Source organism: Scyliorhinus canicula, chromosome 16, assembly GCF_902713615.1.
Source record: "Scyliorhinus canicula chromosome 16, sScyCan1.1, whole genome shotgun sequence".
Lineage (NCBI taxonomy): Eukaryota > Metazoa > Chordata > Chondrichthyes > Carcharhiniformes > Scyliorhinidae > Scyliorhinus > Scyliorhinus canicula.
In genome coordinates, this window is record NC_052161.1 from 30,016,479 (window position 1) to 30,039,535 (window position 23,057).

The 23,057-nt window shown below is 49.4% G+C and overlaps 1 protein-coding gene across 1 annotated transcript in view; it reads right to left on the minus strand.

The window, feature by feature from the left end:
* plpp4 (phospholipid phosphatase 4) overlaps nt 1-23,057 on the minus strand; it is a 380,012-nt gene that overhangs the window by 20,558 nt on the left and 336,397 nt on the right. The window contains exon 6 of the mRNA XM_038773401.1: nt 10,829-10,999. Within this exon, the coding sequence (XP_038629329.1) occupies nt 10,829-10,999 (171 nt within the window). The remainder of the gene's footprint in view (nt 1-10,828; nt 11,000-23,057) is intronic.

Genomic DNA, 23,057 nt, shown 5'->3' on the forward strand with positions numbered 1-23,057 from the left:
TCACCTGCCCACTCCCATTTGCAAGATACAGATCCTGCCGCTGCGTGGCGAAAAACCAATGATCACCAATTAAGGCCAATGTCCAATCCATTAAAGGGAAAGACCTCCTATCGAATATCCCCTAGAGGGGGGGAGGGGAGGGGGAGGGGACGGAAGGTGGAGGGGGAGGGGAGGAGGGGGAAGGGGGAGGGGAGGAGGGGGAAGGGGGAAGGGAGGGGGAGGAAGAGGGGGGGGGGCGTGTTGAGGGAGCCCTTGGGGAAGGGGCTGGATTTGGTCAGGGGGAAGCTGTTATCGTTGGGGGTGGGTCACCCCCTGGTTCACCGTGGTGGCCACTGGCCATGGGGAATTGGTAATTCTAGTAATGTGAGCAATTCATAGCGCCCAAGTGGCTACATAGGGAGTATGATCTGCTTTCTTGCTGTAAGATTGGCTGAGGGCTTGCTCCTGTTCCTTGGCTGCTGCCTAACTGCCTGGAGGAGAGAGGGAGGAAGGAAGGAAGGAAGGTAGGGCCTTGCTGCCTGGAAGAGGGGGAAGGAGAAATGCTGCCTGTCCTTTTACCTGCCTGCTTGAAGAGAGAGGGAGAGGAAGAGGGAGGGGGAGAAATGCTGCCTTTCCTGTTCTCTGCTGCTTATATAGAACATAGAACATACAGTGCAGAAGGAGGCTATTGGGCCCATCAAGTCTGCACCGACCAATTTAAGCCCTCACTTCCACCCTATCCCCATAACCCAATAACCCCTCCTGACCTTTTTGATCACTAAGGGCAATTTAGCATGGCCAATCCACCTAACCTGCACATCTTTGGACTGTGGGAGGAAACTGGAGCACCCGGAGGAAACCCACGCAGACACCCAGTGGCCCAAGCTGGGAATCGAACCTGGAACCCTGGCGCTGTGAAGCCACAGTGCTATCCACTTGTGCTACTGTGCTGCCCTCCTCCCTCCCTGCCTGTTTGCTTGGAGGAGGGGTGGAGAGAGGGGGATGCCTGACTACTGTTGCTGCCACTTGGATGCTGTAAGTCTGCCCGTTGACACTTCTTTGCTTCTGCTGCCTGGAGTGAGGGAGGAAGGGAAGGGTGATGGCTGTTTTACCTGAGCGACTTGCTGAAGTTATGCACTCTTCTTTGCAGCTTGCTGGTGCTTTTATCTGTATTGCTGCCTATTCAGTGTTTCATGTCTGGAAGCCATTTGTGGCTGTTACTACCTCTTTCTCTATGGCCTGGGGTAAGGAGAGGGAGGAAGTCAGGTGACCTGCTGCCAGCGCTTTGGAAGGAAGTGTGGCGGCCCGCTTTAACTGCGCAGCTTACTGGAGGAATGAAGGGCTTCTTTGCCGTTTGCTGGTGCTTTTATTTGAACCGATGACCATTCAATGCTTTATGTCTGGAAGTACTGTGTTGTTCCAGACTCTTCTGCTTCTGTGGTCTGGACCAAGGACTGGGTGGAGCAGGTGATTGGATGCTGGTACTGCAGGAGGAGGAGGGGGATGGCTGCTCACCAATTGGACACCTGGGAAGTTGTGAAGATGATCCTTTGAAGGATTTTGGTGGCTTTAGTGTGCTGGTGACTGTTTTCTGTTTCAAGCTTGGAGGCCCTGCAAATTGCTGGTGCCTTTTTGTACTGTTGCGTGTTGTTTTTTAATTTTTGGGAGTCGTATGCTTGTTACTGTACTGTTTCTGATTCTTGTTTAATGCCCGGGGCTTCTTTGCTGGAGCCCCTTTTGCTTGTGAGGCCAGAAGCAAGGAAAGGGAGTAAGATGACCAACTGCCAATGCTTGGCAAGGGGTTCTCTCATTTTTGTGCCTCGTTCTCTGACTGCGGGGGAGGGAGGGGATTTTAATGTCGGTTGTTTGCTGTTTGATGCCTTGAGGTCGTATGCTTGTTAGCTACAGTGTCCTTTGTCGGCAGTCTTGAATCTGAAAAGGGTTGTTCGCTTGTTCTTCCACTATGCTTTGCGGCAGGGAGCTGTGGGAAGGGGAGAGAGGGTGAGTTGGCTCAGATGCTGGTAACTCGTTATATTGCATGCTGTTTAATGTTTAAAGTCTGGAGGTCATGTGTTTGTGCGCTGCAGCCCCTTTTGTCTGCGGTCTAGAATCCAAAAAGGGTGTTCACTCGCTCTTCCGTTATGTCTTGCGGCTGAGGGCTGTGGGAGGCGGAGGGAGTGAAGGTTAATGTTAAGCAAACTTTCTGTCTCTCCTTTCTGTCCATTTCTGTGCCTGGTTTGAAACAAGAGGTAAATCATAGGAGTAATTGCTTCATCAACTGATTATACATTTTCTTTATTAATTTTAGTTGTCTCATGCCAACACATGCAAAGAGTATTTTGTAAAGTCTAACTCATCTTTCCTTCCTAGCTCTAATGTGGGCCATATATGTGTCAGTATTGCATTCAATTCACAGCGGAGTGAGGCAGAATCTGAGCATTCAGTTTTATCCAAATACTTGCTGAATTAATTCCTCACAAATCCTTAATAACTTGTTAAACATTGACAATCGTGCTAAGTCAGTAGATACTATTTATCAGTTCTGTGCTTGCTTACAAGCCTGTGTTTTAAAAGAATGTCAGGCCATGAGAGCACCTACCATCCATCTAATGAAAAGTCACTGCATAAGATAAAGATCCATGGCATTAAGGGTAAAGTAGTAGCATGGATAGAGGATTGGTTAATTAATAGAAAGTAAAGAGTGGGGATTAATGGATGTTTCTCTGGTTGGCAATCAGTAGCTAGTGCAGAGTCGATGGGCCGAATGGCCTCGTTCGACACTAGAAGGATTCTATAGATTCTTCTATGGATACAAAACAAAATAAACAACCCCTATATAAAACATTTAAAATGCCCGAAAGTACTTCACGGAGTTGTAATGAAAAGGAGATACTGAGTCAAAGAAGCAGGGAGTAAGAGGGATGATCGCAATCTTAGTGAGGGAGGCTTATCTTTCAGATTCTTTTTGTAATGAAGGGTGTCTAATGAAAACAAAGGAGTCAAAAATCAAGAGGAACCCAACCAGATTTTGTGGGATCAGTGATTGGACATTCCCTCTCCAGGGCACAGATGAGCACAAACATCACTTACCTTTACCCTCAACCACCACCACCCCACTACCACCCAGCCACCAACATGGCCATCACCCTGGCTCTTCCCTTCTGAACCCAGTGGGTAATGGGAGAAAAAAAAATGACTTCATAAAGTGACTCGTCTCTTGGTCCATAACTCAGCCGTGAGATCTACAGTGCTCTCCCAGGGCATCTCACTTCTCAGTGCACTGGACTCCAGAGACTGAAAGAGGACAACTCCTGGCGGAGGGAATCACCACTGCGGACACTCCCCCTGCTGCCATTTGCCTTCTAAGGGACAGCCGGAGGATCTGCTGTCAATGAGGCAAATAGGAACTTCCAAACCCTGCTCAACAGCCACTTATGGAGAGTTCAGTAGAGTTTCACCCTGGGATACCTGAGCACCAAAAAATTTGGATCTGGAATGATATGCTATATTTGAAGTGATCTTATATTTGAAGTGATCAGCCACACAGACGACATGTGGTTTGCCACTGATATGCTGGCTAATGTCAGAAAACTCCATAATCTCTGAATTGACTAAATCTTCACTCCATCATCTGGTATAGAAACACGGGATACTCCACACCCAGCGGGGCGGGGGGTCCCGGCGTAGCGGAGTGGCGCCAACCACTCCGGCGTTGGGCCTCCCCAAAGGTGCGGAGAATTCCTCACATTGTGCCCTCACATTGAGGGGCTAGGCCCGCGCCGGAGCGGTTGGCACCACGCCGACTGGCGCCAAAACCGGCACAACGGCCTTTGACGCCCGCCGCCCGGCGCTGGGGCTGACCGAAAGGCCTTTGCCGGTTCGCGCCTGTGCCGGTGCGTCAGCGGCCGCTGACATCACCACCGGCGCATGCGCGCTGGGGGATTCTCTTCCGCTTCCGCCATGGTGGAGGCCGTGGCGGAGGCGGAAGAAAAAGAGGGCCTCGACGGCACTGGCCCGCCCGCCGATCGGTGGGCCCCGATCGCGGGCCTGGCCACCGTGGGGGCACCCACCGGGGTCCGATCGCCCCACGCCCCCCCCCCCCTCCCCCCGAGGCCCGCTCGCGCCGCCGATCCCGCTGCCATCAGAGGTGGTTCAAACCATGGCGGCGGGAGAGGCCTCCCAGCGGAGGGACTTTGGCCCATCGCGGGCTGGAGATTCGCCACGGGGGGCCCGCCAACTGGCGCAGGGGGCCCATCGACCAGTGCCGCGTGATTCCCGCCCCCGCCGATTCCCGGAGAATTACGGCCATGGCGGGGGCGAGATTTACGCCAGCCCCGGGCGATTCTCCGACCCTGCAGGGGGTCGGAGAATTCCGCCCCTGAGAAAACCCAGGTTGGGTCATGGTTTCCGATTGAACCTAATGCCAATACACCAGCACACAACAGCGGTGAGTAAGACCAGATTCTAACATTAGAACACACGCTGTAAATTTTGATGGGGTCAAGATGCTGAAATCACTTTAATGCTGTAGAATTCACATGCTAGCTTCTGAAAACGTTATTTAAGTTGTGCAAATGACAGATGCAAGAGCTCATTTCAAGTTTCCCAACAGTGATTGATGTACCTGCTAAAAATGCTCAGTACTTGCACTGCCCATGCATACAGTTTGGCATTTATATTCCTAGCGTTATGATGTCCCTTTCCTTGAAGTAAATCTTAACAATCCCGAGGAAGAAAGTACTTTGTAAACCATCGCTGAACATTTATGGCAGAATTTTTGGATCTTTGGAGGAGGTAGGACCACAAGTGGGCAGCTACCCAATTTCCCAACACCAACCAGTGTGTGGGTTTACCAGAATGTTCTATTCTCTAGGCCATTTTGAACATGCTGGATCAGGCCTGCAATTAGCTGATAGCCAGTGGAGGTTATCAAAGGGTGTATTAAGGTCTCTCGGCCACTCAATGCTTGAGGTCTGCTGTTGGCCCTCCAGTCTTGGGAGACAGTTCACTGTACTTAATCGTGCAATGAGGACGCCCCCCCCCCCCCCCCCCCCCCACCACCACCACTAATTGGTCATCTGTTTAAAAATTGCATTGGGCATGACAAGCCGACATTCTTCGAGGTTGAGACCTTGGATGTGATCCTGACATCACAGTTCTGATCCCAGTGCAAAAATCCAAACCTCTGTGATTATTTGCTGCACACACTGAAACCCAAGTGACCACTTTTCACCAATGTACCTGTGATAGTGATGGTGTCTCTCGCACTGTCTGCACAATGAACTATTTTATTGCATTCTTGCCTTTCTCAGAGTTGACCCACTGTGGTGAATGTAATATGATAATTCACACTATGTCTTTGTAAGCGCAGTAGCGTTATCCGACCACTAGGGGGAGTAGCTCTGGGAATGCTCAGGGGCTTGTACAGGGCTCCACCCTTGGCTCCGCCCATGACTCCTCCCCCTAGTGCTGCTGTATAAATACCCTTGTCCAGAGTCAGCCTGCAGTTCACTGAGAGTTCATCAACGGGTAACAGGCTGGCTCTGTAGTAAGTCGATTAAAGCCTATATTCGTATCGGAAACACGTGTCTGGTGAATTGATGGTTCCATCACCCACCATTGAATATTGCACTGTGATATTTTAGAATTCTTTGCCACAGGGAGTAGCTGAAGCAAATACTCCTTTTAAGGTGGACCCACAGTGGGAGTAACCAGGTCATAGAGAGAGGACTATAAACAGAATTGGCTTTGAGATGCTCTTGGAAAATTCTATCACAGACCTGATGATTTCCTCCTGCACTGTAAACATCCATAACTCCATGCTACACTATTGGCCCAGATTTTGCTGTTATAATGGTGGCAAAACTGTTAGTGTTCATTGCCATTATTCTGTTAAACTGACTGCACCGTCTGATGTCCGTAGGTGCACAGTTAAATGGGAAAAGTCACCTACTCCTCCACAGGAGTACTCTGGCCGTTGCTGCAGACAGCTATCTTTAGAAATCACTGAACTGATGTGAGCGTACACTTTTACACTGTAATATCACTGTTAACCACTACCCCGACAAAGTTGCAGCTTTGGCAGAATTTAAGGATGGCATTAATTACCCAATTACGGACTTTCATTGGCGGCAGGGCAGAAAGCTGTCTTCCCACCACAGATATAATCAGGCCAGAGGTGGCAAGGCAACAGGATTCCCATCTGTCATCCTTCTTCCCAATTAAATTCCGGCTCCCCGCCACCACCACCAAAGCCCTCATGGGGAAGGGCACCAAATTCTGCCCCTTGTTATCATAGAATTTACAGTGCAGAAGGAGGCCATTCGGCCCATCATGTCTGCCCTGGCTCTTGGAAAGAGCACCCTACCCAAGGTCAACACCTCCACCCTATCCCCATTACCCAGTAACTCCACCCAACACTAAGGGCAATTTTGGACACTAAGGGCAATTTAGCATGGCCAATCCACCTAAAGTGCACATCTTTGGACTGTGGGAGGAAACCGGAGCACCCGGAGGAAACCTACGCACACACGGGGAGGATGTGCAGACTCTGCACAGACAGTGACCCAGCGGGAAATCGAACCTGGGACCCTGGAGCTGTGAAGCAATTGTGCTATCCACAATGCTACCGTGCTGCCCACCGTTCATGAGGTTCAACCGGTTTATTGACTAACTAAATCAGAACTACTGGTGAAAAACCTCTCCGGCCCTGGAAAACTAATGTTATGTTTGTGTAATATCATTTTTTTCTATTATGATAAATGAATATAATTATTTTTCTTAAGTGTGTTTATGATATTTCAGCTTCTGCCCTAATTCCATGTAAATGTCTCAATCTTTCTTTTGCTCTCTGTAATTGTGTTAAGAAGTGAAGGATAATCGCAAGAAACTTCAGAGAGTCATGAACACAGCCCAGTCCATCACACATACCTGCCTCCCATCCATTGACTCCATCTACAACTCCCGGTGCCTGAAAAAAGCGGGCAGCATACGCAAAGATCCCTCCCACCCGGCTTACTCACTCTTCCAACTTCTTCCCTCGGGCAGGAGATGCAGAAGTCTGAGAACACGCACAAACAGAATCAAAAACAGCTTCTTCTCTGCTGTTACCAGACTCCCAAACGACCCTCTTATGGCCAGACCTCAGTAACACTATACCCATGTATGCTTCATCCGATGCTGTTTCCTATGTAGTTACATTGTGTACCTTCTGTTGCCCTATTATGTATTTTCTTTTGTTTTCTTATCATGTACTTAATAAGCTGTTGAGTTGCTTGCAGAAAAATACTTTTCACTGTACCTCGGTACACATGACAGTAAACAAATCCAATCCAGTAAACAGCGGACTTTGATACCCGGTTTGCTGTCTGTGAAAATTCTTTAAAGTGATTGGCTACTTACCCTCTTTGATGGCATCACCATTACTGGATGACTGGTGGTGATCCCATTGAATTGGTGCCAGATTCAAATAAATGCTGGAAAGAGGAGATCCATCCCACAGAGAATACTAGGTCATTGTGGATAGCTTTCTTTGAGATTAGCATTGAATGACGTCATTTAGGCACTGATTGCAAAATCAGAGCCAATACTCTGTCTGCTATCTTGATGGTGGTATTTAAAAAAGGATTAATAATTCTGTCAAAGCTATTTGATACCTTTGAGCACATTTTTAGGTTTTATTTAAGACAGTACAGCACAGAACAGGCCCTTCGGCCCTCAATGTTGTGCCGAGCAATGATCACCCTACTCAAACCCACGTATCCGCCCTATACCCGTAACCCAACAACCCCCCCTTAACCTTACTTTTTTTAGGACACTACGGGCAATTTAGCATGGCCAATCCACCTAAGATGGCACATCTTTGGACTGTGGGAGGAAACCGGAGCACCCGGAGGAAACCCACGCACACACGGGGAGGACGTGCAGACTCCGCACAGACAGTGACCCAGCCGGGAATCGAACCTGGGACCCTGGAGCTGTGAAGCATTTATGCTAACCACCATGCTACCGTGCTGCCTCTTATTGAAGAGGCTCTTCTAAGCATCAGTTTTAGATTATGAGCATTTAGTTCCAGTTTCACTGCAGTTATTAGTTTACCTAAAGAGAAATGTCACAATATTGTTCTGAGATGTCTCTTCCAGTTCTGAACTCATTGATCTTAGAAAAATACTTCATAGCACAGTGGTTAGCACAGTTGCTTCACAGCTCCAGGGTCCCAGGTTCGATTCCCGGCTGGGTCACTGTCTGTGCAGAGTCTGCACGTTCTTCCCCGTGTCTGCGTGGGTTTCCTCCGGGTGCTCCCATTTCCTCCCACAGTCCAAAGATGTGCAGGTTAGGTGGATTGGCCATGCTAAATTGCCGATAGTGTTCAAAAATGTTAGGTGGGGTTATTGCGTTGTGGGGATAGGGTGGAGGTGTGGGCTTAAGTGGGTTGGTCTTTCGGGTGCGGACATGATGGGCAAAATGGCCTACTTCTGCACTGTAAATTCTGTGACCGGGATTCTCCAATAATGGGGCTATGTCCCCACGCCCGCCAGAAAACGGGCACGAATCACTGTGGACTTTTTTCTAAAAAGTCTGGGGTGATTCTCCGTTATTAAGGGGGCTTGCAGGGCCGTGGAGTGTGCCGTGCAGCTCCTGCTGCCGATAAGGGGCCCTGCACTTCCGGCCGCAGGCCAACCCACACAGTGGACCCCGATCGGGGGCCTGGCAGTTGTGTAGCCCCCCCCCCACCCAGCAAACTGATCCCCCCCCCCACCAGGACACCACCACAGCTGCGAGGCAGAGCTCCTGCAGGGTGGAACCATACGTGAACCACGGCGGCGGAAACTCGGCCGGTCGACCACAGAGCATCGCCGCGGGGGGCTCTTTCAACAGCCCCCGACCGGTGGCGTGTCGACTGCGCATGGGCAGTGATTCTCCGGTCTAAGGCGTCGTGGGTCTGACGCCCCATTCTCTGTCCCCCTGCCGGGCCGATTGCAGCGTGGGAGCTCGGAGAATCCCGGCCTATGTCTATGAAATTACAAAAGCAAAATACACAGATGCTGTAAATCTGAAATAAAAGCAAAGAACATGGTGGAAATATTCAGCAGGTTCAATCGATCCTCCATTCGGGATACCAAACACAAATTGGGGAAATGCTTTGCAAAACACCTCTGTTCAGTTTGCAAGCATAATCCTGTGCTTCTGGCTACTTGTCTTTTTATTATTGACCCCACTCTTTCCTTGCTTCTTATCTACACAGTTCCTGTAAAACTAAGCATTGAGGAACGCCACCTCAACTTTCGATCCGGCACTTTCTAGACTTCTGGACTGAGTTCAACAATTTCAGACAATAACCAACTTTTAAAAAACATTTTGGATGGTAGTTGTTGGCGATTTTGTGATTCCCAATTAGACTTCCTTTTTTTCCCTTCACTTATCCTGTGACCATCACTTCTGTGATTTAATTGTTCCTGCCTGCCCCACCCTGCCACAGATATTCCCTTTTGTTCTTTTCCTCCCTCTTTTCTCTGCCTCTGCATTTTCTTAATGCCTGTTACATCTCTATAACTGTTTCCAGTTCTGACAAAAGGTCATCGATCTGGAATGTATTTATCTCTCCACACACGCTGGCTGACCTGCTGAGAATTTCCAGCATTTTCTGCTTTGGCAGCCTCTTATTGCTCAATTTTGTTCAATCATTATTGCCTGTCCGATGTCTCAGACCCTGCACGACACTAAATCCTGACGGTGTCTTATCCAATTGAAGCAAGAACTGTATTTCCCACTCCACCATTCCTTCTCTTTGAAAATTTGTTGTGATCAACCTAACCTAAGGTGATCTTATCTAAGGTGATCCGACTTGAAATAGGCACTTATTGAATTTTCCCTTGAGGTTTAAATTATCTCTCACTGTGAACATTCATCCATGATTGGCATGACTGGCAATTGCCTTCTAATACTATGCAGCTCTGGAACTCTTCGGTTGTGGCTGATATGCATATTGTGCAAAGTAAGGTGTCACAAACACCAGAGCAACGAATGGCCGGTTAATCTGTACTGTACATGGTGGGTGTGAGAGTGTTAGTTTGAGAGTGTAGAGGAACTCCTTACCTTTTTTTTCCTTGTGCCTCCAATCTTCTGATGATTTTAGGAATTAAGTGACCTGTTGAGAATTCAGAGACTCCTCGTTGGCTGATATTTTCCAGCTGTTTCTCGCCAGCAGGAACTACCGTCCCACTAATGGCTACCCCCCCCCCCCCCCCCCCTCCCCCACGGGTTCCCCGGAGGTGAAGGGTATCAGCAACATGAAAACCCGTTGACTGGTGAGACCGAAAGATCCCGCAGCAGGCTAACGGAGGATTGCCTCCGCCGCTATAAAACACGCCGCCGGTGCGGAAAATTCTGCCTACTGTTCGGTGTTGCAAACACCTTCCAGTGCAGCCCTGAACGAACTGCTTTCCTTCCTTCAGGAAGGACATTGTTGAGATATGCCTTACTGCTCAACATGAGCTGACCAATCAGCTTTCCTCTGGAAAGGTCAGGATGAGTGTGTTTTAAACTGAGTACAATTTTTCATGTGACCAAGGAGGAACAAATTCTATCGACTGAAGAATATTTTTACACCAGCTGCCCTGCCAAAGCAAGTTTCCTTTTCTTCTTTTGTGGAATAAGCAAAAGATGACGTTACATGGAAGCATCGCAAACATTGAATAATTAGATCAATAAGCCTCGACACAGAAGGCTTACAAGTCACACAGAAGAGTAACAGAGTAAAGCTAACACTCAGAAATTGCTCTCTTCACTCAGACAAGCACAACCAAAAGCAACATTTTGACAGGGCTGTTTGATAGCCAGCACAGCTCACCTTGCCAGTGATGTTTGTAATCACACGTCCTCGACAAGGCGATCATCACAGCACAATACAGGGGGAGGATAGCGGCACATAATCTCCAGCTTTTTCCTTGACCGATATCCGTGAAGCAGTGCAACTTCCCAGCTAAGTAGAAGGTGGTAAAACCCAGACCTGAAAAAGCAACTAGAACAAGGAAGGTTTTTTTCTCTCCAAATGATTGCCAATTTTATATAATTCATCAGCTGCGTTTGGATCATGCAGGTTAGGCACATAGAGCAACTATAATGAAAATCCCTTTATAATGAAAGTCCATCTACATGTCTGGTACTTGTTCCCTCCTTTTCAGACACGGCTGTTGGGGGGGGGGGGGGGGGGGGGGGGGGGCGGGTTGCTGCAAACCTTAGCAATGAATTTCACCATCAATACTCAGCCTGGAGGAAGTGTGACTGGAGGAAGCAGCTGGCTGCCTATTTATCTTTCTACGTTTCAGTACCTTTGGCTAGATTCTCTGTTTCCCGATGGGCAGACAATCCATTTGTACGACTGAATCGGGGGGGGTGCCCAAAACAGCATCATCGCGGTGTGCGGCGCACACCATTGGGACGGCCTCAGGACGTCACCTGAGGGCCTTCCCTGTGGCTCCGCCCCTGATGGGCTGAGTTCACGACGGCGTGGGGGACATGGGGTCCTATCAGTGGAGGAACCCGGTGCGGCAACCGCGGACTGTGTCCAGGACCGCCACAGTCGAGCGGAAGCCATGCTGCTGGCCAGGGGGGCTTTGGTGAAGGCTGGTGGGGGGTGGCCTGGGGGTGATGAGGGGGTGTCCAGTGGGGCACTACTATCTGGCAGGTCGGGTCCGCGCACAGCCGGCGCCATGTTGTACGGCGCGACCGCTGTGCGGCCACAGACCCAGCAAATCTACAACCGTTTATTTTGTGGAGGCCAGGCATTTTACGCGGCATGGCTGCTAGCCCGTCACCGATCGGAAGTTCGGTGCTGGGCGGCGCCAATTTTTCCAACATAAAAAAATCATGGATCCTCCGCAAATAGCCTCAAAAACGGAGAATTTAGCCCCTTATATCTGCAAAGGTCAAGATCTGACAACTTTCCTAACTGGAACCCATATTGCAGCAATTTCAGAGTGGAATACACAAACGCTTCTACATGCCTCAATATAGCCGTGCTGCGAAGGCTCGCACAGCTGTTGTACTTTGGGATTCAGATGCATTTTTGGTGAGACAGACCTTGTTCAGATTCGTACCAGGTACCAGCCTACGCTGGACACTGGCTGAGCACAATGAACAACAACAATTTACATTTATATTGTGTCTTTAGCATAATAGAACTTCTCAAGGCGCTTCATAGGAGCATTATAAAGCAAAGTATGACTCGAAATCATGGATTTAAAAAATAGGATAAGAATTTTACAATCATGACGTGGCTTCATCTGGATGCGATGTAGTTCTGTGAACATAGGGGTGATCGGAGTACAAGTTAAGACATAGACAGCAGTGTTCTGGACGGCCTCTAGAAAGTGAAGAGTAAGATGTAGGAGACTGGACAGAGATTCATTGGAATCACCAACTCTAGAATGAGGATTCATGCAGTATTTTTAATTGCAGGAAATACCTGCTCATCCAGAGCACTAGATGTTGGATAAAGAGCCAATGAGGGAGGAGTTGAGACAGGTGGTGGTGTGCTAGAGCTGGGCCTCACGGTAGCATGGTGGTTAGCATCAATGCTTCACAGCTCCAGGGTCCCAGGTTCGATTCCCGGCTGGGTCACTGTCTGTGTGGAGTCTGCACGTTCTCCCCGTGTGTGCGTGGGTTTCCTCCGGGTGCTCCGGTTTCCTCCCACAGTCCAAAGATGTGCGGGTTAGGTGGATTGGCCATGCTAAATTGCCCGTAGTGTAAGGTTAATGGGGGGATTGTTGGGTTACGGGTATACGGGTTACGTGGGTTTAAGTAGGGTGATCATTGCTCGGCACAACATCGAGGGCCGAAGGGCCTGTTCTGTGCTGTACTGTTCTATATAGATAAGCTGAGACAGGAACGAGGTCGGCCAGGTTACCGATGTATAAATAGGGCGGTCTTTGTGATGGATGAAAATGAGGTTGAAGAACATTTCAGGGTCAAATATGACACAAATGAGACTGGCTTCATCTCAGACTGCTGCCAGAGAGAGGGATAGAGTTGGTAACTAGGAAACAGAGTTTGAACCAAGGACTGAAAACAATGGCTTCAATTTTCTTAATTTTTAATTGCAGGAAATACCTGCTCATCCAGAGCACTAGATGTTGGATAAAGAGCCAATGAGGGAGGAGTTGAGACAGGTGGTGGTGTGCTAGAGCTGGGTGTTGTCAGCGTTCGAGTGCTTTTGGATGATGTCACCGAGGGGCAACGCGTAGATAGGAAATAGGAAGGGGCTAAGAATAGATCCTGGGGAATGCCAGAGGTAATAGTGTGGGAGCAGGAAGGGAAACTGTGAGGCAGCTCAGGTTGGCTTCTGCCCTTGGAATGTCTTTCCTCACTTTGAGAAACCACTTGATCTGCCTTATTGCTTTTTTCTCGTGACCTGACAAATCAGGAATTCAGCACTGAGTTAACTCCAAGTACGAACCATCCTCTAGCTCTAGGTGCTGTATCACATGAGCACACCATACGAATCTGCTGCAGAGAAAAATAGAGCTTCTAAATGCCCTTGGCAGTCCAAAGAAAGACGGTTTACAAACACCTTTAACTATAAATATTGTTTATCTCTCTTATGCTGTCCGCACTGTATAATAATGCATTCAAAACTGGAAGCTCATGTCGAGTCACTTTGATCTCCATTTCATTTTCCATTCATACTTCAGGAATGCATCTCTCTTTTGTTGTGTTAAGTAATTTGGAATAACACAAGCTGCCACTTGATGCAGTTTTGAGTAAAAGATGCTCCAGACTTTGAAGTGAGTTCAATGCGTTTTATTGAACTATTAGCACAGTTCTCAATGAGTTCGGCTCTCTGCTAATCTACATGTAGTAACTCAGTCTAACTGAACCAGCCTTGCTCTAAGCCACGTGCTGGGGTGTGATGCTGAGGATACGCCCTGTCTCACTCTGTAGATGTTGGTCTTTGGAAAGAGGCGGGGTGTGAGTGCCTCATCCCTTTTATAGTGAGATACCACTCCTGAGTGTCCTGACTGCTCATTGGTTGTGTCCTATTCTATGTGTTCATTTGCTGCATGTTTGCATATCATGACATCTCCCCTATTTTTTATGTTTTGTTGGTGTATGTGAATATATTTATAGTTGAATGAGTCTGTCTAGCATGACTGACCGAGGACAACATAACAGAGCAAACAAAACAAACGTTCACAAGTCCAGTCTCTGAGACTTGCTTCTGATCCTGGTCGACCGCCGGGGAGGTGGCGGAGGGGACGATGGCGCCTTGACAGGCGGGATGGAAGCCTGAGTGGTGGCCTCGTGGTGCGAGGTATCAGGAGGTGGCAATTCAACATATGGAAATGGAGGAGAAAGTGGTTGCGGGCAGGCAACTTTGCGCAGTGCCGGTCAATTCCTTTGCATGATGGAGCCATCAGCCATACATACAACATAAGAGCAGGGCGCGGCCTGTCGAACAACGACAGCTGGGGCAGACCACCCACTATTCGGTATCTTGATCCTGACAGTGTCTGCCGGGGATACCATGGCCAGATCGGTGGCATGGGCATTATAGCCCTGCTTTTGACGGTCTCTGAGCTGCCGCATCTTCTGCAGCACCGGGAGGTGATCCAGGTTGACAGGTGTATGGCTGGAAGCATCGTTCGCAGGTCCCTGTTCATCAGGAGTTGAGCCGGCAACATGCCAGTGGACAATGGAGTCACCCTGTACGCGAGCAGTGCAAGGTATATGTTGGAAGCAGAGTCCGTGGCCTTGCAGATGTGCTGTTTCACAATGTGCACCCCTTTCTCGACTTTTTCATTGGACTGCGGATAGTGCGGACTGGAGGTGACATGCTGGAAATTGTCTGATCTGGCAAACGTAGACCATTCTCGACTGTTAAAGCACGGGCTATTGTCGCTCATGATGGTGATTGGGATGCCATGACTTGAGAACGTCTCCTTACAGGCTTTGATGATGGTCTGAGAGGTGAGGTCCGTGAGCTTCAGCACCTCAGGGTAATTCAAGAATAGTCGATGATCAATACGTAGTCGCGACCATTCGCATAAAAGAGGTCGATGTCAACCTTGGACCATGGAGTGGTCACTATGTCATGTTGTTGGAGCGTCTCCTTGCTCTGTGCTGGCTGGAACTGCTGACAGGTAGCACAGTTCGGGATCATGTTTGTGATGTCCTGGCTGATGCTGGGCCAGTAGACAGCCTGCCTGGCTCTGCGTCTACACTTCTCGATGCTCAGGTGCCCTTCATGAATCTGCCGCAGCACCAAGCTCTGGAGACTGAGCGGAATGACAATCCTGTCCAGCTTGAGGAGGATACCATCAATCACTGTCAGGTCATCCTTCACATTGCAAAATTGTGGGCAATGCCAGCCATTGGTAAGGTTCTGGATAACATGCTGCAAAAGGGGGTCATTGGCTGTCTCACCACGGATGAGAACTACCTTCTCATCTGTCGCCAGGGGAGTGCTAGGACACACCTGCACCTGTGATTCGATGTGCTGGATGATCTCCAGCAGCTCACTGGGCGAGGTGACGGAGCGGGACAATGCATCAGTGATGATGAGCTCGTTGCCAGGTGTGTACACCAAGTTGAAGTCATACCTCCTAAGTTTGAGCAGGATTCTCTGCAACCGAGGCGTCATGTCGTTCAGGTCCTTGTGGATGATGTGGACTAGAGGCCTATGATTCGTCTCGACAGTGAATGTCGGCAGGCCGTAGACTTCATCATGAAATTTGAGGATGCCAGTGAGAAGACCCAAGCACTCCTTCTCAATCTGTGCTTATCTGGTTTCAGTGGGCGTTATCGCCCTTGATTGCGTAGGGCCGTGGTGTGTGTGGCCATGTTTGGAATGAACTTGCCCAGAAAATTGACCATACCCAAGAAGTGCAGCACCGCCTTTTTGTCCTCAGGGACCTTCATTGCCTGGATGGCCTTGATTTTGTCTGTGCCCGGGCGCACACCATGCTGTGAGATCTGTTCGCCTCGGAACTTGAGTGTCGATGAGCCAAAACAACATTTGGACCTGTTTAACTTTAGGCCGTTGGCATGTACACAGCGGAATACCTTCTGAAGATGGGACACATGTTCTTCAGGGGTTGTGGACCATATGATGATGTCGTCCACGCACACACAAACCCCTTCAATGCCTTCCATCACCTGCTCCATGATGCAATGGAATATCTCCGATGCCGAGATGATGCCAAATGGCATGCGATTATCTGCCAAAAGGCATATTGAAGGTGCAGAGCCTTCTACTGGACTCTTTCAGCTGGATTTGCCAAAATCCCTGTGATGCATCCAATTTGGTGAAGAAGCGCGCGTGTGCCATCTCACTCGTGAGTTCCTCTCACTTCGGGATGGGGTAATGTTGCCGCATTATATTCTTATTGAGATCCTTGGGATCAATGCAGATGCACAGGTCTCCCAAAGGCTTCTTTACGCACATCATCGAGCTGACCCAGTCAGTCGGCTCGGTGACCTTGGATATGATGCCTTTTTGCTGAAGATCCTTGAGCTGTGGATTCAGGCGCTCTCTCAGTGGAGCAGGGACTCGTCGTGGTGCGTGGAACACTGGCTTGGCATCAGGTCGTAGCAGAGTCTTGTATCGATACGGCAGCGTGCGCATCCCGTTGAACACATCTGGATACTGGTCGAGTATGCCATCGATGCCGGCCTGAAGATCCACATGGGAGGACGTCATGATGTAAACCCTTTGAATGAGGTTCAGCTGCTTGCAGGCGTGCACACCTAGTAGGGATGCCCTGTCCGGCTTAACAATTTCAAAGTGTAACCATGCTTGTGTGTGTTGGTTGGATATGTGCAGATGGCAGGATCCCAGTGCCATGATGGCATTCCCGTTGTAATCCAGGAGCTTGCACGCAGCTGGAAGGACTGTGGGGGGCTTCTTAATGCGTCTGAAGTCTGCCTGTGAGAGGAGGTTGGCAGAGGCACCTGTGTCCAGCTTGAACTGGATGGTGCAGTGGTTGACCTTCATCACTGCTCGCCATAGGGACTGGTTTAGCTCACTGGGCTAAATAGCTGGCTGTGAAAGCAAACCAAGCAGGCCAGCAGCACGGTTCGATTCCCGTAACAGCCTCCCCGCACAGGCGCCGGAATGTGGCGACTAGGGGCTTTTCACAGTAACTTCATTGAAGCCTACTCGTGACAATAAGCAATTTTCATTTCATTTAATTCGTCCTCAGAATCCACAACTAGGATGGATTGGACTTGCGATGTGTCTGGTGTGGCATATTCACACGTTGTAATAACGCCCACACAGTAGGCGTTTTCCACAAATTCATCATCTGGATCCGTTGCACTGCCGGGATCAGAATCCCGTAGGCATTGTTGCACACTCCGGATGCGCCGTCGTCGGAATTGGGAGCGCTGGCTCCTGACTGGTGGTGCAGGGCTGCACAGTGGCCTGGCTTCCCACAGTCTGTCTTTTGCAAGACAGTGTTTCTTTAAATTGGGCGGTGCCACAGTTTGAACACATCATGACGTTGGCGACCTGACGCTGCACATGCACGGTGTGGTTCTCAGACATTTGCACCTGCGCAGTGCGGGTTTCGGCCGCTTCATTATCCCGTTCGCATCGCACATGCGTCGGGCCCCAGGAAGAGCGTGCAAAATGGCCACTTTTGTCAATGTTGAGGCGCTGCATCCACTAGATAGCCAGCACACTCTCCGCCTCGTTGGAGGCTAGTTTATCATTTTCTGCCGTTTTGTACTGGGAATAGCGATTTTTAGCGTGCTCATGCACTATGCATGTTTCAATCGCGACTGGCACGGTCATATGCTTGATCTTCAGTAACTGCTCTCTCAGAGGCTCAGAGTGAACTCCAAAAACAATTTAGTCTCTGATCACGGAATCAGTGATAGCACCGAAGTTGCAGGATTGTGCTAGCAGTCTAAGGTTAGTTAAATATGAGGTGAAGGATTCGTCTTAACTTGCAGTCGCTGCTTGAATATGTAGCGCTCGAAGATTTTGTTGGTGTCCACCTCGCAGTGGCTGTCAAACTTGTCCAGGATGGTCTGAAACTTTGTTTTGTCCTGGTCTTCGGTGAAGTGAAAGGAGTTGAATATTTCCAAGGCGTGATCTCCCGCTGTGGTGAGGGAAAGAGCTATCTTCCGTGCATCAGACGCACCATTGAGGTCTGATGCTTCGACGTAAAGCTGAAATTTCTGCTTGAATGTCCGCCAGTTGGCACTGAGATTGCCGGATGTCCTGAGCTGGTGACTCAGGACTCCTGGTATCATGTTGCGTTATGTAATTTAGAATAACACAAGCTGCCACTTGATGCAGTTTTAAGTAAAAGATGCTCCAGACTTTGAAGTGAGTTCAATGTGTTTTATTGAACTATTAGCGCAGTTCTCAATGAGTTCGACTCTCCGCTAATCTAAACGTAGTAACTGAACCAGCCTTGCTCTAAGCCGCGTGCTGGGGTGTGAATGCTGAGGATACACCCTGTCTCACTCTGTAGATGTTGGTCTGTGGAAAGAGGCGGCGTGTGAGTGCCTCATCTTTTTTATAGTGAGATAGCACCCCTGAGTGTGGGCAGCACGGTAGCATGGTGGTTAGCATAAATGCTTCAAAGCTCCAGGGTCCCAGGTTCGATTCCCGGCTGGGTCACTGTCTGTGCGTAGTCTGCACGTCCTCCCCGTGTGTGCGTGGGTTTCCTCCGGGTGCTCCGGTTTCCTCCCACAGTCCAAAGATGTGCGGGTTAGGTGGATTGGCCATGCTAAATTGCCTGTAGTGTCCTAAAAAGTAAGGTTAAGGGGGGGGGGGGGGGGTTGTTGGGTTACGGGTATAGGGTGGATACGTGGGTTTGAGTAGGGTGATCATTGCTTGGCACAACATCGAGGGTCGAAGGGCCTGTTCTGTGCTGTACTGTTCTATGAGTGTCCTGACTGCTCACTGGTCGTGTCCTATTTTGTGTTCATTAGCTGCATGCTTGCATATCATGACATCTTTCTCATCAAAGCTCCAACTGTGATCAGGAACTGAATGTGGAGACCCCTAACTCACTGTGGTACACAGCAGTGGATTAACCTGCTATGAGGACATGGTAGTATAAATTTATAATGTTTACAGAATTACAAAAATGCCATCACTCTCTTGTTATAAATTGTTTTTGAAGGATAAATAAAATAAATATTGATTTGAGTGAGATATACACTAGCTATATTCTATTCTGTGCAAGAATAGTCCCTGCATTTCACTAAATCAAATGTTTTTATCTTAAGTAACCCCTCTTCCCATACCACAACTCATTATGGATAATCTGCATCACTGTACTCTGAAACTGTGTGACACATTAAGAAACCTTAATCTATTATGCTATTGCATAATGGTTCTGCCTATTCTCCTGAAAGTAATAAAACGAGATTTGGACATATTGGAAACGTACATTTCATAGCACATCTTCCCATACCTTGTGAGTCTGAAACAAATAAAACATCAACCAAATAACACACAGCTTTTTGATATATAACAGATACTGCAGTGGAAAGGTGAAAAAACAGAGACAAAGAAACATTAATGTTCACAGTATCCTTGTCTCTAGATTGTTTTACATCAATATTTTATCGAATGTTTGTTTCGTATTGCTTTAGAGTATTTGTGTTTCTGTTGGGGCAAAGTATCTTCAAAGTTCCCTTTGACATACCCTGGGCGGGATTCTCTAACCCCAGGCCGGGTCGGAGAATCGCAGGGCCGGGTGTGATTCACGTGACGCCGCCCCGATGCCGGTCTGCCGATTCTGCAGTGACGGGATAATCGGCACCATTGGCACCGACACGGCGCCGGAGCGTCCCCCCCCCCCTCGGCAATTCTCTGCGCGAGATGGGCCGAGTGGCCGCCGAGATAGGCCGACTCCCGCCGGCGACGTTCACATGTGGTCCTACCCGGCGGGACTTCGGCATCCAACCTACGGGGGGGGGGGGGGGCCTGGTTGGGGGGGGGCCTCCACCGTGGCCTGGCCCCTGATCGGGGCCTACTCCTGGTTGGAGCCTCTTTTATGCCGCGCTGGGCCCCTGTTGCGTCGGGGCCAGCGCGGAGAAGGAAACTAGCGCGCATGTGCATATTCATGCAGGTCGCAGCGCGAAAGCACTGGTTCACGGCGGTCGCAGCACGCATGCGCAGACCCGCCGCACCCATTTGACACCGGTATCAGCAGCTGGAGCTGCATGAATCGCTCCAGTGCTGTGCTGGCCCTCTGTAGGGCTCAGGATTACTGCACCTGGGGGCCTGTTGACGCTGTCGTAAAACGCAACGGCATTTATGACGGCGTCAACACTTAGCCTCAGGATCAGAGAATCCCACCCCAAGTATCTGCATTGAGTAGGTGAGCAGGCAACAGTGTTTTGGAGGGTCTGTGAACATTTCGCTGTAACTGAAGTGATGATAATTACAAATGTAACCCAAGATGACTTGACCAATATTTTTTTGGGTACCTGCACATATGTATTAAAATATTGCATGACCTACCGCACTGTTCTTCAAACTTTTTTTCCGGGGACTTATTTTTACCAACCGGCCAACCTTTGGGACCCAACCCGGCCGAAAAAAATAAAAATTAAATGAATAAAATAAATGAATAAAATGAATAAAAAACCCCCCCGGAACTTGTAAAAAAAAAATAAAATGAGTAAAATAAATGTAAGAAATAAAAATTAAATGAATAAAGTAAATGAATAAACCCCCCCCCCCCGGAACCTCTAAAACAAAAAGCTGCGGGAGGGGCCGGAGTCACAGAGAGAGGGAGGGAGCCGGGCACCAGAATGGGCACCCGGGGGTGAGGGCACACACTGGGTGGGGGACAGGGCACACTGGGGATGGGGGGGGGGCAGGATGGGGATGGGTGGAGAGGACAGGATGGGTGGGGGGGGGGTCAGGGCACACTAGGGGAGGGGGCACACTGGGGGTGGGGGGAGAGAGAAGGATGGGGGTGGGAGGGGGAGGGCAGGATGGGGTGGGGGGAGTGGGCAGGATGGGGAGGGCGAGTGGGGGGGACACTGGTGGAGAGGGCACATTGGGGTGGGGAAAGGGGGCACACTGGGGGTGGGGAGAGGGGACACACTGGGGGGGAGGCCACATGGGGTGGGAGGGGAGGGCACACTGGGGGTGGGGGTACACTGGGGGTGGGGGCACACTGGGGGTGGGGGGGAAGGCACACTGGGTCTGGCGGGGGGAGGGTCCTTTATTCTACCCGGGCCGGGCAGCTGATCCGGGCAGAGAGGGGGAGCAGCCCCGACGAGAGGCCGGTGTGTTTGGGGCGGGGTTGGGGGAGCTGCGGGGCAGCTTGTCGCTCGGCAGCGCAGCCCCGGGATGAGGCACCCCCGGGCCTGGGACAAACCCGAAACAATCCAGCATCGAGGCTTCACTCACCACAAACTGCAGTCGGAGCCCTGGCCCCGCTCCCCAGGCAGCTTCCCCACTCCAAACGCCGCCTCACACAGCCCGCTGCAGCGTCACTGCTTCAAACAAACCCCACCAACAGCGCGCTTCTGGGGAGGGAGGGAGAGACCCTCACACTGAGACCCCCACACTGAGACCCCCACCCCAAGACCCCCACCCCAAGACCCCCATCCCAAGACCCCCCCATCCCTCACACTGAGAGCCCCACTAAAAAAAAATAGCAGCTACACTGTGCATGTGCGCCGCTGATCGTGTGTTTACGCGCAATGCGGCGGCCAAATTTTTTTTACATGTTCGCGGCCATTTTAAAGGCTGCTTGCAGCTGGTGTTATTAAAAGCCGGCTACTGAGCGGGGATTTGCACGATCGAGAGCGCCGCGGACAACGGCTCCTCGACCCTCCCGACACCCGCCTGCGACCCACCCGCGGGTCGCGCCCCCGAGTTTGAAGAACTCTGTCCCAGCATCTGATCGCACATTACATTTGTACCACACCCATGATAGTGCTGGGCCGCCTCAAAAGTGTTGGTACTTTACCGAATTTTAAATGGTTTAAGTGTAAATTTGTGGACTAACACATTGCTCGAGTCCGAAACAAATTGCTGTGTGCCCATCTTTAGGAATTCAATGATCATACTGACTTTAAATCATCCATTTTCTTTCCCAGTATCAAGGTAAAGTCATGATCAAATTAAGAGTCTCCTAGATCTAGGATCTAATTGGGAAGTGGTGGTACAGTCATTAATCATAACATTGCAGTTCAATGCACCAAAACAAATCTTCCAGGTAGACCCTAATGTTTCACAGAAACTCTGCGACAGATTTGCTAGTGAAGATATATGAACGTCTTGAGCAGCGGCATTGCATTATTTATACTTTGCCTCATTGTGAGTAGGTTTTGATGCAGAGGAAAAATGGAACTGCAGCAGAAAAAAATAACTCTACAGCTCTCTGTCAGTTTTAAGACAGAAATCTCTCAAAGTAAATTTTGTTAATGGTCACCAATGTGCATTTGGGATTTTGGCGTCTGGTGCATCTACAATAAAGTCACAATTTATACATTGTTATTCCAATTAAATGATCAATTTCTTGATGTCAGAGCATTTAAGTTAACATTATTCTAGACAGTAATAGTGATCCACAAAATAATGGGAAGATTTTAATATGCTACAATTGATAGGATGATATATTCACAAAAAGTATTTCTTGTCATCTGCAGCCTAGCAATATTAGAAACACAAAATAATTCCAGTGTGTTCCTGGCACCAAGTGATAGAGGCTTTGGTGAAGAGCAGATAGGTGGTTACATTTGAAATCATTCCAGTAGTGCCCAGATGTATATCATTGGGGACTCGGTTTGTGGGTTATACTGTGCTTTTTTACGGGCACTTCAGAATGTCATGGCGTGATCTGGAGCTTATAGGACCCAGCTGGAATACTCCCTCGGAGTCACACATGCCTGCAAGGACAGTATGCTGCTGTCACGGCTATGGGCGAGACACGTTTGGACACTGAGTTGAAAATGTGACTGATGTACCGTCAATTACCACGAGACGAGAATGGTGAAATAATCGAGGCTTTATTGCACAAGATGTTGTACCTCCTGCAGCTGGAACCAGAATGGGAGCAGCGCAGGAGAGCATACACTTTTATACGTCACCT